This window comes from Argiope bruennichi, chromosome 9, assembly GCF_947563725.1.
Source record: "Argiope bruennichi chromosome 9, qqArgBrue1.1, whole genome shotgun sequence".
Taxonomy (NCBI): Eukaryota; Metazoa; Arthropoda; class Arachnida; order Araneae; family Araneidae; genus Argiope; species Argiope bruennichi.
In genome coordinates, this window is record NC_079159.1 from 120294482 (window position 1) to 120307837 (window position 13356).

Sequence of the window (13356 nt, forward strand, 5' to 3'; positions counted from 1 at the left end):
AAATACTTCACTTACATCTTAAACGTTACGAACTGGAACACTAGTAAATTTCAAATTTGATTCCGCCAGAATACGTATGCCATAAGGGGATACAAAATTAGTTTCCCTTAAGTATGCATATACATAAGGTGAGCAAATATATGCTGCTCTTAAAATATAAGCAAGATTTATTGAGATAATATTTGTATGAGCTTTGATTTTATACTGATCAAATTCTTATAAATATTCTAATTATGTCATAGGATGATATATAAACCTTATTTGCTCTTTTCAATCACAATGTTGTATTGGATATAAAATTCATGAAACAAGTTGTTTCAATTATTTTCATTCGAAAATTCAAAATACTGTTAATTGCAATTTTTTAAAAAAATATATGGAATCACAATGAAGTTTATTTTTAACTTCCTCTTTTAGAAATAATTGCCGTAAGTCTCTTTTAGAAATCGATCAGTTTTACAAATTTGAAATTATGTTTTCTGTGTGTTAAATGTTTTCTATAAAATTTAAACTATTTATCGTTTAAAGCGTCGTGTGGAAATAAAGAAACATTGATCTTATTTTATAAAAAAAAAAAAAAAAAAAGGTTTAAAAACAAACCTGCCATTTAGGATTACAACGAAACATATATAACATTAATTATATAGATAGACTTATTTCGTCTTCTTTTTTTCATTTATATTAAAATAGATATTGTTCATTTAATTCTATGAACTTTTTATATTAATGTTTTCAAATGAAAGGCTGTTTTAAAGAATATTGTAATTGCCATTGATGCGACACTTCTGGGCAGTCTTCAGTTTAGAAAGGAAGTTGGTAATTTCAGTATAAAAGTTTGTGATTTACTGAAGGATCAAATTTTTTATGATCTCCTATCCTTCTTTGCTGTTAATAAACCTTTACCTTTCAATGATTTTTTTGTATTGTAAGAATCGCACTGGAAGATATTGTCGTTACAATTGATGATGTTTTAAGATTTCTCATCGAAATTTTGTTAGTGGGTTGGGGTCTCGCCTTTGACCTAGATTATCCCTCTCCTATTCATGACCTTGCTTTTGTATTCATTTCTGATAGACTGTTGACATGAGCAATGTGTTATTGTAAAAGACTTTCTTCGGTGAAATTGAAGCTGGTAACATACTTTTTGCTCTTCAAAACAGAATGAGCTTTTCTTGGACCAGGGGATCCCATGCAAATTCCATGTTCTATCAAGACGCCCGCTAATCCATTGCGATTAGATGCGATATTATTATAGCAAAAATTTCCTTTTCATTTGCTCATACTTTATAGCAGTGAAATATTCATATATTTTTTATATGAAATTGCAGAAAATAAGGAAATTTAGCTTTAAATATTAGATTGCAAAAATTAGAAAAAGAAATTTAAAGAAAAAGAAATGCTCACCCCTTTTCACATTTGGTTTTTAGAATTGGTTCAATTCTATTCAATTCCTTTTCAATTTAGAATTTCTGCATTAATTTATTATTGATATTTTAGATCGTTGCCCGTGAAACGGCCTCAGTGCGCCCCCTGTCAGCGACGGCAGAAATTCGAGTGCGGCTGTTGGATGCCAACGATAACATCCCGCAGTTTTCTCATGATGTCTACAATGTAACTCTGCCTGAAGATGCACCTGTAGGAACAACTTTAATTAAGATTCAGGTGAGTTCAGAACTCATATTGTGAATATTTCCTATACGGTTTCGATAAAGGAAGAAATATAATTTATAGCTTTTATTTAGCCAGAATGGAAGAAGTAAAAATCTAGTTATTGAATTTTGAGTAATTTTTATATGGGGAAAAATTGGTGTTTGCAGTTTGAAATAGCCATAAAAATACATCTGTAATAAAACGAGAAGTCTGCATATTTATTGCTAACGTATTTGCGAGTCAATGAACTTGCATGAAGAATAAGTTTTAAAAAATATTGAAAATATTTTTGAAAATTAAAATACTTTTCTATGTACGGCAACATCTTTCTACTTTTGGGCCGTGGTGGCCGGGTGGTAAGGTCTCGGCTTCGGAGGGTTTCATGTTCGAAACCCGATTCCACCGAAGAACCATCGTGTAGGAATGTCTGGTGCACGATAAATCCGTCGGGGCCAGACGTTCTCCCTCTGGTGTTGTGTGGAAGTTTGGAGAGGGGGTAGCAGCTCAGGTGTTCTCTTCATCTTCTGACCGCGGTTCAAAATTATGAGGTCCGTCCCAAAATAATCGTAGTGTTGCTTTAAAAGGGGACGTTAATATAACTAAACCTAAACCAAAGTCTTTCTTCTTTTGAAACCCACCTTTCACTTCAGTTTTAATCATAGAGCCATTTCAGTAATTTTTATTTCTGGAGTTCTAAGTAATGAAAGCTAAATCTTTTTTGTTTTGTTTACATTTGTTTATAAAAATTAATTGTTTGCATTTTGGTTTTTTTCAAAAATAATGCATTTCCTACCAGCTACATTAAAATTATGTTAACGCATGTTATTCCTACGTAAACGCGAAATATTTTTTTTTTTTAAAAATTGTAGATTTATGAGTTTTACCATAGCTAATGTTACTGACCATTCTTTGTGCAAAACACATGTTTTCGAATTTTACCTCTGAATTTGAGGATAAAGCTAATCACTATACTAAAAACATCGTATAAAGCTCAATGAATGACAATAAAATTATTAAATTTTTATCGTTTTCGAGTCATATTGTCAAGTTTTTGTAAAATTTTAAACATAATATTTTTTAAAAAAATTGATAGAAAATTATTTCTTTTCTTTCTTTTTCTTCATTCAAAATACTCACAGTTTTGCTTTAAAAATTATTCGACGCTTTTTCTTCGCACACATATTTAAAGTGGACAATTTTTCTTGATTATAATTGTTGCAATTAAATGATTATTCTATTTCAGTATTTTTCCATATTAAAATCCATATTAAACTTTCATCTGCTTTTTTTAAAATACTTTAAATTATAAATAGGGTATTAGTTAAATCACGGCATGAATTATTAAAAATTTTAAAACGAGTATTTCTTTGTTGTATGGACTTAAGAAATATATAAGATCCTAAGCCGAAAAAGCTATCTATTATTTTGTACTAAAGTGGAAAGTTATCTTACATAAATGAGGAATAATGAATTGATTAATATTAGATTAATTCTACATTTGTCAAGGAAATTAAATCTAAGCAAACTTTATTTCAACTTTAGGAGTTTCTAGTTTGATTTCACTTCAATTTGATTTTTGTAACTTTATCAGTATTTTTAACTGATATATTCAATATTGCTCGAGTTAAAAATATTGTCATGTTTATTTATTAATTAAAAATTAATTAATTGCGGCGATACCTTCCTTTTAGTTAAATATAGTGAGAAAATTGCGAAGACGATCTAATCAGTAGTTCCCAATTAGCGCAAGATATTGTACGATATCTCCACGATGTTATCCGATATTCTGTATGCTGGCCAATATCGTAAAGATAGTGTAAAAATGTTGATCATATTGTGATAATAAGATTGTTTTTCTGTAGCTCAAAGCTGTGCATGAATTATTATTAATTTTTTTACTTGATTTAGATTCTAAGAAAAGTTAATAATTAAGCTTAAAAATACAAAGCATTAAATTATTTGTTTAAACGTTGTTAAATTGCCTGACACAGTATAGTAACATGCTTTCTTGTTTATTTCAGGCTACAGACGAAGACAGTGGGAGTTACGGCGTTGTGAGATACACAGCTGTGAATGGACCCATAGCTGGAAAGTAAGTCACCTCCCAAACTACTTCAACTTTTAAATTTTTAGCTAATAATTTCCTGTGACATTAGGTGATCTGTTTTCATTTCACGGTGCGTGCTATTCAGAGAAGGGAAAGGCAGAAGGACAAAGGGAAAAAAACCAGATTTGAACAGACGCATTGGTTGTCACAGCGAAATCGAATTAAAAGGGAGGAAAAAAAAATCGAACGAAATGTAACGAAAGAGTTGGTTGTCCATTAACCCTTTCTCATGCTGGAATGGCGTGTTCCATTCACGTGATCGTACTGACTCACTCATGCTGTTCGAAGCCGTTCATCTAAGTAGATAGTACAATACCAAATTTCTCTTCAACTTGCATGCGAAAACTCATTCAAACGGAAATGCACTGCTGTTATACAATAATTTATGTTCGGTGGGAGAAACGACGACGCTAGAACACTTATTTTAGTTGAAACAGGGAAGTTAGCGTCCATTTTTGCTTTTAACATATCTATCGATTTTTTGTGAATTGCACTTCAGGCCAGAGGTATTTTATGGTTATCACCGATTTAGAAAATGAATGATTACAATTATTAATTTTTGAATAAGTTGAGAATTAAAACAGCTTATTGAAATAAACTTTAGAAGTAAACAGATTTTTTATTTTAATTATATCTAATTTTGGACTTTAATGGTATATAGTCAATTATTACAAATATCATGGAATCTTGAAAAAACTCTTCTCTCAAATTTCTTTACCAATTAACACCATTCGTATGGAATCAGAATTTAATTAAATGCATCTTCCAATCAATAATTCAGCTCGGAAAATATTATAGAGTGTATTATCTTCGAGAGCGAAACCCGCACGTGAGAAAAATTCAAAACTCTAGTACATCAGAAAGGGGAAAAATCAATTAAAATATTCCTTTTTCTACAATCAAGAAACTAATTGAATTCTATAAATGTGTAGAAAAATATTATACTTTGTTCCATTTTTTATCAAAATATTTTGTTTAGTAAACTTGGTAAGGTATTCAAAAGCTGCTAATTTTAAAGATCTGCTGGTTTTCTATCTTTCGTTTATCGCGCCTCTCTTATATTAAGCCGTATGATCAGTCGAGTCATATACTTCTATTTTATTTATAATGACTTAACACTTAATTCTTATGATTCAGCACCCAACATGTACTGATCTTTTTGTATGTAGAATTTTATTTCTACAATATTTCAGAAGTATTCAATTGTAAATTTTTTTTCCATCATAAAAAATACACTTTTCAAGTGTCGTTATAAAATTAGAAAAAGAGAGTAGACCTACTTTTAATCATTCATTTCATTTCATTTCTTAAGAATCATTTAATTTCTTAAAGAATGTCATTCAGTTCGTTAAATCCATCTTGTATTATTTTATACAACTACAGTTGAATACCAAATCTAAAGAAATAGAAATTCCAAAAAAAAAAAAAAAATGTAAACTAAACGGGAGCTTTTATTTTTCTTTCATTTAAATAAATGAACACAAACTATTAGGAGAGGATTTCAGTTGTTTTGCACGATGTTGATGTGATTTAAATTAATGTCAATTTCTCTTCAATTTTTTCGCAGCATAATTTTAATGTGAGAACATTTGTTAGATGTCCGTTGTAGAGATTATTTATTACCGAAAGAAGCTGATAATCTTTATAACGAATGAAGGATTAGTTGAACTCATATAATTCGTTATATATATATGTACATATCGTTCATATAGTTCGTTATATGAACTTATAATAATTCGTTACAGAACTAGTAGCACTTAATTTCGGTTACCGACTCTCATCTAACATTATATCATTATAGGAATGCTCATTATTTGAAAAAACTATTTTATGATTCGAAGACCAAAATCACAGATTTTTGCTTTATTTTTAAACACTTACTGCCAACTACAGTTTGTTTTTTATGCTTTTCAGCCTACGTTTAGACCCAGTGTCCGGCGAACTGACTCTCGTGTCCTCAGAAGGACTTGACCGCGAACGAATCCCGGAATACTCACTGACTGTGGAAGCCCGAGATGACCAAGGCAAGGGCAACCGGAACATGGCCGAAGTTCATGTAACCTTGGCAGATGCAAACGACAACGCTCCTCTTTTCTTGCAGCCTCGCTACGACGCGGTTCTTAATCCGGATATGAGGAACTTCTACGAGCCGCTTCGGGTGCAGGTGAGATTTGAAAGAATTCTTATGGAATGTACTTTCAGAATGAGAAACCAAAATTATTGCTTTCACTTCCACATAAGCAGCTGTAGGAAGAAAGAATTTGTAAATAACGTAGAAGGAATAAGCATAATGTAGTTATTTTTTCGCATTTGTTACAATTGGTTTGTGTAACAATCCTTGGTTACATGAACACCATTTAATGATCAGTGGCGTAGGGACCGAGGCCAAGGGGGAGGTATAGACGTCATCTGGTAAAACATTTGTGCGTTTAGATATTTTTTTTGAAAGGAAACAGGAGATGAAGGGATGAAAATTTATTCCCCATGCACCTTCTGTATTATCTGAAAGACTGATGATGACTGGAGGCGGCACCTGTTATCTTCGCTACGCCACTGCTAATGATTGGTAGCTCCAATTTAGGTACGTGAAGCTCAGGTGATTGCTGTAGCAGTGCAACTAAAATGCTGAAATCGTGCAATATTAAGCCCAAATGGAGGGAGAAAAAAAAAGAATGTAATAATTATTTTTTCAAAATAATGGTTTGTAAATTAATGAAACTTATGTGAAGATTTTAACCAACTAGTTGTACTTCTACTCTTAAAGCAAAATCTTTAACTGCTTGAAATTTCTCACTGTGAAATAAGCCTCTTCAAGTTGATGCCGTGAGAAATGTTAGTACAAGAGTTAATATTTTGATTATCTGAATACTGACGAAAATCACAAGATTGCATATTTCATACTGCGATATTAATATAAAAAAATTCTCTTATTTCGGATTGTGATTATCGTAGAATTGTTGAAAAATGAAAAGCTCATGGTTATTGCTTTTAAAAGAATCTTTATGTTGACTTTTGATTCTTCCTTTTGAAATTTAAAATTTCGTAAAAAGTGTTATTTTGAATATAAAATGGTCAGAGAAGATAATTCGGTTATTTTGCCATTTTTTAAAATTAATCTATCTCTCTTCAGTTTCATTTCAACTAAACAAAAAAATATAATTAAAAGCAGGACATCTTTATCGTCAAAAACGTGTTTACTTCTACTGAACGGATACTAAAAATAATACCAATAAAATGATATTTTCAAAAATGCTTTGAAAATACCACCAAAAAGTCATGAGATAGAAAAAAATAAGGATTTAAATTAAAATATTCCTGAATTTTGGAAAGATAACACATGCATGCGCTACAGACATTGCTGACATGCACTATAGACATTCTACATTACGTTAGCTAAAGTCTACGTTACAAGAAATATCTTTTGATTCCTGCTGGAACATTAAACATTCGGAGAAAATTCATTACATTGGTGTATACATATTTTTTTCAATAATACAGGTTTAATAATTTATTTAATTTATTTCTCTCAAAAAGAGCACGAAAAAAGGTTAAATTTGAACTACCCAAAATAAGAACGGCGACTCTGAAAGATAAAGACAGATTTCTTTTGTCTCAAGAAAGATCAACTAATTCAATTTAAAACACTGCTGTTAAAGCATCGCACCTTTCTGTCTAAGATTACTATTTTAGACTGAAAGGCATGTTTAGGTAAAAGTTTAAAATAACGCCCAAACCATCAAGTGGTCGTATTACTAACGCAGACCATGTTATTTACCCTCAGATCTTTTAAAACATATTAACGGGTCATTTTTTTCTAATGGCGGCATATTGAAAATGCTGTTAACTCAATGTATCATATTTAGGATTGGGATTGATTTAAAAAACTAAATTTATTTTATTTATTAATTGATTTGACAAATCAATTAATCCTTTAATAGAAACACTTTGTTTTGGTTTGAGATAAGATTTTGAAAATTTTTTGTTCGTTTCAAAAATTTGGCAAAAAATTAAGCCAAGCTTCTTTTCGGCTTTAAATATTGGCTTTTTTTCTTTCAAAACAACAAAAAGTGATAATAAAAATCGCATAACTTTATCAAAATGTTTATAATCATTCCTTGTAATTTCTAAGATAATAGCTCTTATTAGAAGGGGAATAGTTTACCATGAATATTTAATAATGAATTTTGTATTATGTATACTTCTTATGGGTTTAGAAAGCAGCAAGATTAACATTAATGCTTAGTCAGCTTAATTATATTGATCGATTGGCCAAATGCTATTGGATTAAACCAAGTATATTTTAAATATACATTTTCACCATTATAAGCTAAGTCTAATTTAAACTTTAAATCATTAATTCTCCCAAATCCTATGCAATGATGGAATTTTGGATTTGAGAGACTAGGCAACCTCCTGGAATCGTTAGGCTGAAAAGCAGCCGCAAACAGGTCGATTAAAAGATTTGATTTTCCTGGTTGCCAAATAAACTTTGTAAGAAATACAAATTCTGTTAGTTTTAAAATAGGAAGATAATATTAACACTTTGTCAAATTCAGTTGGCCAGATTCCTGTGTGTTTCATTGGGTTCAATTTTTTTAAATTTAAGTATTTATAAACACCGAAAATCTGTTTCAATAATTATGCATATACGTAGATGCTGGGAGTTTAGAGTCATAATTCATCAGTAAAAACACATTTTCATAAATTTAATAAGATGAAAAATTTGTTTATTATAAACCTTTAATTTTAGTTTCAAATTTCCATCTATTTCTAAATTTGTGAATTTAATAATAGAGAGCCTCAATATTTGCACCGTCTTGGGGCGCAAAATACTTAAATCCGTCACTGACCGTATGTCTTATCTTCAGAGTGTAGATTCATTGTATTTTATAGGAAACTTTGAAATTATTTATGTTTGATGAAAATATTTATCACTAATTTTATTATCCATAAGATTTTTTATTTGTAAGAAATTAATTAATTAACGATTCTAATACAAAACTACAAACTATCACAAATGTTATCTTTTACTTCGAACAAAGGGTTACAAAACAAAATTTTCCAAGGTTTTTTTTTCCTTGGAAAAATACTAATTCCATTTATATATATATATTTCAGACATAATGTCACAATTCATTTCAGTCGTAATAGTTTTGCAGTAGAACAAATGTCTTGATACCCTACCCTATATGAAATAGGTGAATTTCAAACGTCTTCTCCTCAGAAATTCTAATTTTATTGTCTTGTTTTTTATGCGAATGATATAGTATTTGATGTTCTGTTGATCTACTTCGAAGACATATATTTATATGTCGTCATAACTCCCTTATCCGCAGGCGTATGATGCTGACGGTCCTGGTCCCAATAGTGACATCACCTACGAAATTGTGAACGGCAACTACCAGGAAAAATTTCTCATCGATTCTCACACTGGCGAACTGAGTCTGCAGGCCCCACTTGTTCCGAACCCCGAGACTCAAGACCATGGTCTTCCGGTCATCACGCTGACGGTCAGGGCTCATGACCAAGGGGTCCCGGTGCGCTTCGCCACTGTCAAGGTGCAAGTCCACAACCAGGTGAGATCCCCAGATTACCATTTTCGAAAGAATTTGAACGAGCTATGCTTTACAGTTCTTGCAATTTGCAGAGGAGGTTTTAGAATGAAAATGGATTTGATCTTCTAGAGGTGAAGTAGAATGTTGAGATTTCTTCGGTTATAGCTATGTATTAGGATGCATCACGAAGCCCTTTTTTTTGTTGTTCAAAATTAGAATCTGATAAAAGATTGTCACTATGGTCATATGTTTATGAAAAAGTTTTAATCAAATTGAAAAATATTTAGGTCTTCATAAAGACATATATTAAATTTCTAGTCTAGGTCTAAGTAAGACCATATATTAAAATTCAGCCGCCTAGTTCAAAGTGTTTTTGAGTTACCTTTCTCACAGGAAGATGGGCATGCATTTTACAAAAATATGTTTTCACACTCAGTGAGGTCTAAAACGTGGGGATTCATTGAAAGTCGCTAGCTTAAAATTTGCTCGATTTTTTAACAATCACAATACTGTTACGGATTTACTCTTCTGTCGGGATTTTTTTTTTGATTTGTTGGTCGATGAAATGAACAGTCCTTTAGTGACAGACGACGACTTTTATTGACATGAAGGACACGAGTAACAGACGGCAAATATACAGCCGAGACAAACACAGGATAGGCACAGCAAAGGTTATAGGGCATTATATGCAATAGACTTGACTTATACCCGAGTGTAGTTATTTGTTATCGCACAATGTAAATTTTTTTGCTGCTTTGAAAAGGTATACTGCGATATAGAAATAAATAGAAGAATTTATATTAATATAAAAGTAAGTTAAAAATTTAAAAATATGCGAAATGGTAAAAAAATGTGGTTTTCTTGGATTACCCGAGATTTAAAATTTAACCATGATAAATTTGATCGGGTTTTTTTTTGACAATCAACATTCTATGAATTTTTTTTTTCAAATAAAAATTTAGTTTCAGTTTCATTATGTAATTTTCATTTTGTATGATTCAGATATGTAATCTTTTTTTTATAATAAAATTCTTTTTAATTTTATTGGAAAGAATTTTGAAGAATTACTTCACTTCTCTTGCTTCAAGAATTGATTTAAATTTTTAAAATAAAAAATAAGGCGGACTAGCGAACATATTTATTTTAAAATAGTTTTTATTTGTAAGATTACAAGAAATTTTTTCAAATTAAAAATTGAGTAGGGTCAAATAGACCTTCATTTTGTTAAAAATCTATTTTACTAACAATCTAGGATACTTAAAATTTTGCTTGTCACATATATGAATTTTTTATTGTTAATTAATATTCTAAATTTTGCACTTTTATTTTTGAAAAGAAAATCATGCCTTTAAATCCTTTTTATTAAATTGAAAATCTATGTTATTGGAAAAAAATTCACACTTTTAGCCCATTCTGGGAAATCTAAATATTTTTCAATTTGACTAAAGCTTTCTCGAACTTCGAAAAAAATGTTTTTCCTGCTATTATGTATGTTAAAAGCGTTCTGGTATGAATCCAATAATGGTGGCGTGTCACTGAGTGAATCAAAAGCGACAGAATAAATAACTTATTGCAATAAATTCCTCTAAACAGGTTCAGAACACAACCGAATGTTTGCTGCTAATGGAACCGAAATTTGAAGCATTTATTGCAGAAAGAAGCAATTCCAAAATTTAAAAAAAAATTATTATTTTGTATATAAATTGCTGAGAAGGATAGACATAACCCTTACTGCGAAAATAAGAGTGCGATCCATTGTTGCATATTTACTACCGAATGAGGGGGAAAAAACTGGATTGGTTCCCTGTTGACAGTAAACGCCGTAACTTTCACAAATAATTAAAGAACTTACAGACGTACAAAAATGTCTTTGGTATTAGTAATTTTATGGCAAGTGTTGCTTCTTCTTGCATTATTGTACAATATATATTTTATTTTCCACAGATGATCGTAAATGCTTTTGCAGTAACTATAGAGGGAATGGTAAAATGATGTATTTTGTGTATGATGAAGACGAGAGGAAATCTAATGAGTTTTTCCGACAATTTAGATTCACATTCAAATTAAAATTCTTGCGGTTATCGGATAATTGAATAAGTTCGGTGAAAATTATTCCAAACAAAACAACATCGAACAAAACGGAACAAAAACTACTTTACTTCAATATACGACGGCATTGGCGGAGAAGAAAATTTGGTAAATATATTTCTGACAAAGTCATTTCTTTGGAATTGCAGAATAGTTCTTGGAATTATAAAAAGAAAATTGAAAAGGTATTTTATTGTTAGTGAGGTTGTTAACAGATCTCCCCCCTCCAAAAAAATATTACAAAGCTTTCTTGAATAATACTTCTTAATTATTTGCGATAGTAAGTAATTCACAGATGCAGGTCCCAAAATAGTCATAACAATTTTTAAGAACAGTTTTTCCATTTACTACCTTAATTTCTTCATATGGTTTTGTTTATTCTACACTGATCCTCATTATTTACTCATCGTTTTTCTTTTTCAGGAATATCTGAATCGCTCCATATCCTTCATCATTCCCCTTTCAGTCAAGAAAGCCTCAGAAAGAAGACAAGAATTGGAAAGGTGAGATTGTTGTCAAAGATAGATTGTTGAGATGATAATTATGAAGTAAAATTTTATTTCTGTGAAAATATACTGACGTATATAGAGGATTTGGGCGATTATGGATGCCTGGAGTGAATACATTTTTTTCCTACATATCTTTTATGCGCTTGTCTATTGCTCAATTGTTTTCAACATTTTTATATCTTTAATGAAATGTTCTTATTTAATGCATTCTTAAGAATAAATGAAAAAAATACTTCATAATGAGCAAATATATTTTATGTGCACTGTATAATTGTATATTATATTTTGAAAATCAATTTTCGCAAAATGTTATATTGCACCTTGTTCAAATATAAAAAAAATTTTCCGACAATTTTGAAATTTGCATAATCTTTCGTCTATTATATGACATTTCACATCTAATTCTTCTGTCGATTTTTTTTCTCTACTTGTTTAATGGCAGTGCTAGTATATGCCTTCTGATATTTTTCCGTTTGCTTTTTGAATATTTCAGTGACAATGTTTTTCCTTAGGGTTTTCACGACTTTTCTCATTTTTTTATCATGGAAGCAATGCTCAAGCTAACACACACACACACACACACACACACACACACACACACACACACACACACACACACACACACACACACACACACACACACACACACTATTTAATCATGTGATGTTTCTGCCGTGAGAAGAGATAAGCTTTTTATGGATTTTTAAAATTAATAAACATTTAATAATGTTGGGATGAAGCAAGCAGACTATTTTTCTCGCGTAGGAATATCTGTGTGACTACGCTTCTGGCGCTTCGTTCCGGAACCATTCCTCCCGCGAACAAGATGCTGTTTTCTATTCGTTTCTATGTCCTTTTTCCTATGTTTCTTTTCGTTTTCTATGTCCAATAAATGTGCTGTCTTCAAAACCCATGCTGAGATTATTGAAAAGTAACAACAAATTGGTAGCAGTCCGTGGTTCTGGTTCGTGGTAAATGTTTTGTTAAAATTTCTAAGTGAACTGCGTGACTGAAACGAAACTGTTAAAAACGAAATTGCAAGCATGGATAAATTAAATGTCCCTGAGCTGAACGGAACTAATTATTTCATTTGGGCATTGAAAATGCAGGCAGCGCTGAGTTTGAAAAGATTGGACTCTGTTATATCCGCGGAGAAACCAGATAATCTAAGTGAAAAAGATGCAGCAGAATGGAACCAGAAAAATTCTGACGCCGTTGCTTACATTAAGTTATCATTGTCAGATGAACAGGTCCTACAGTTCGTAGCAGAGGAAAATGCAAAAATTCTTTGGGATAAAATAAAGTCAACATTTACGGGTCAAGCAGAAGACCGCAAAATAGATGCCGGCAATGAATTGAAAATTCTTCAAATGAAAAATAATGAATCGGCAAACGATTATGTTGCCAGAGCAAGAGGAATTGCTACAAAATGTCATTCTTTAGGACT

General features: G+C 31.0%; 1 protein-coding gene across 6 annotated transcripts in view; it reads left to right on the forward strand.

The window, feature by feature from the left end:
- LOC129984522 (cadherin-86C-like) overlaps positions 1 to 13356 on the forward strand; it is an 88302-nt gene that overhangs the window by 54731 nt on the left and 20215 nt on the right. For all 6 annotated transcript variants that reach the window (XM_056094417.1, XM_056094415.1, XM_056094420.1 and 3 more), the window contains exons 13-17: positions 1498 to 1662; positions 3672 to 3742; positions 5672 to 5921; positions 9094 to 9333; positions 11824 to 11903. In XM_056094417.1, the coding sequence (XP_055950392.1) occupies positions 1498 to 1662; positions 3672 to 3742; positions 5672 to 5921; positions 9094 to 9333; positions 11824 to 11903 (806 nt within the window). The remainder of the gene's footprint in view (positions 1 to 1497; positions 1663 to 3671; positions 3743 to 5671; positions 5922 to 9093; positions 9334 to 11823; positions 11904 to 13356) is intronic.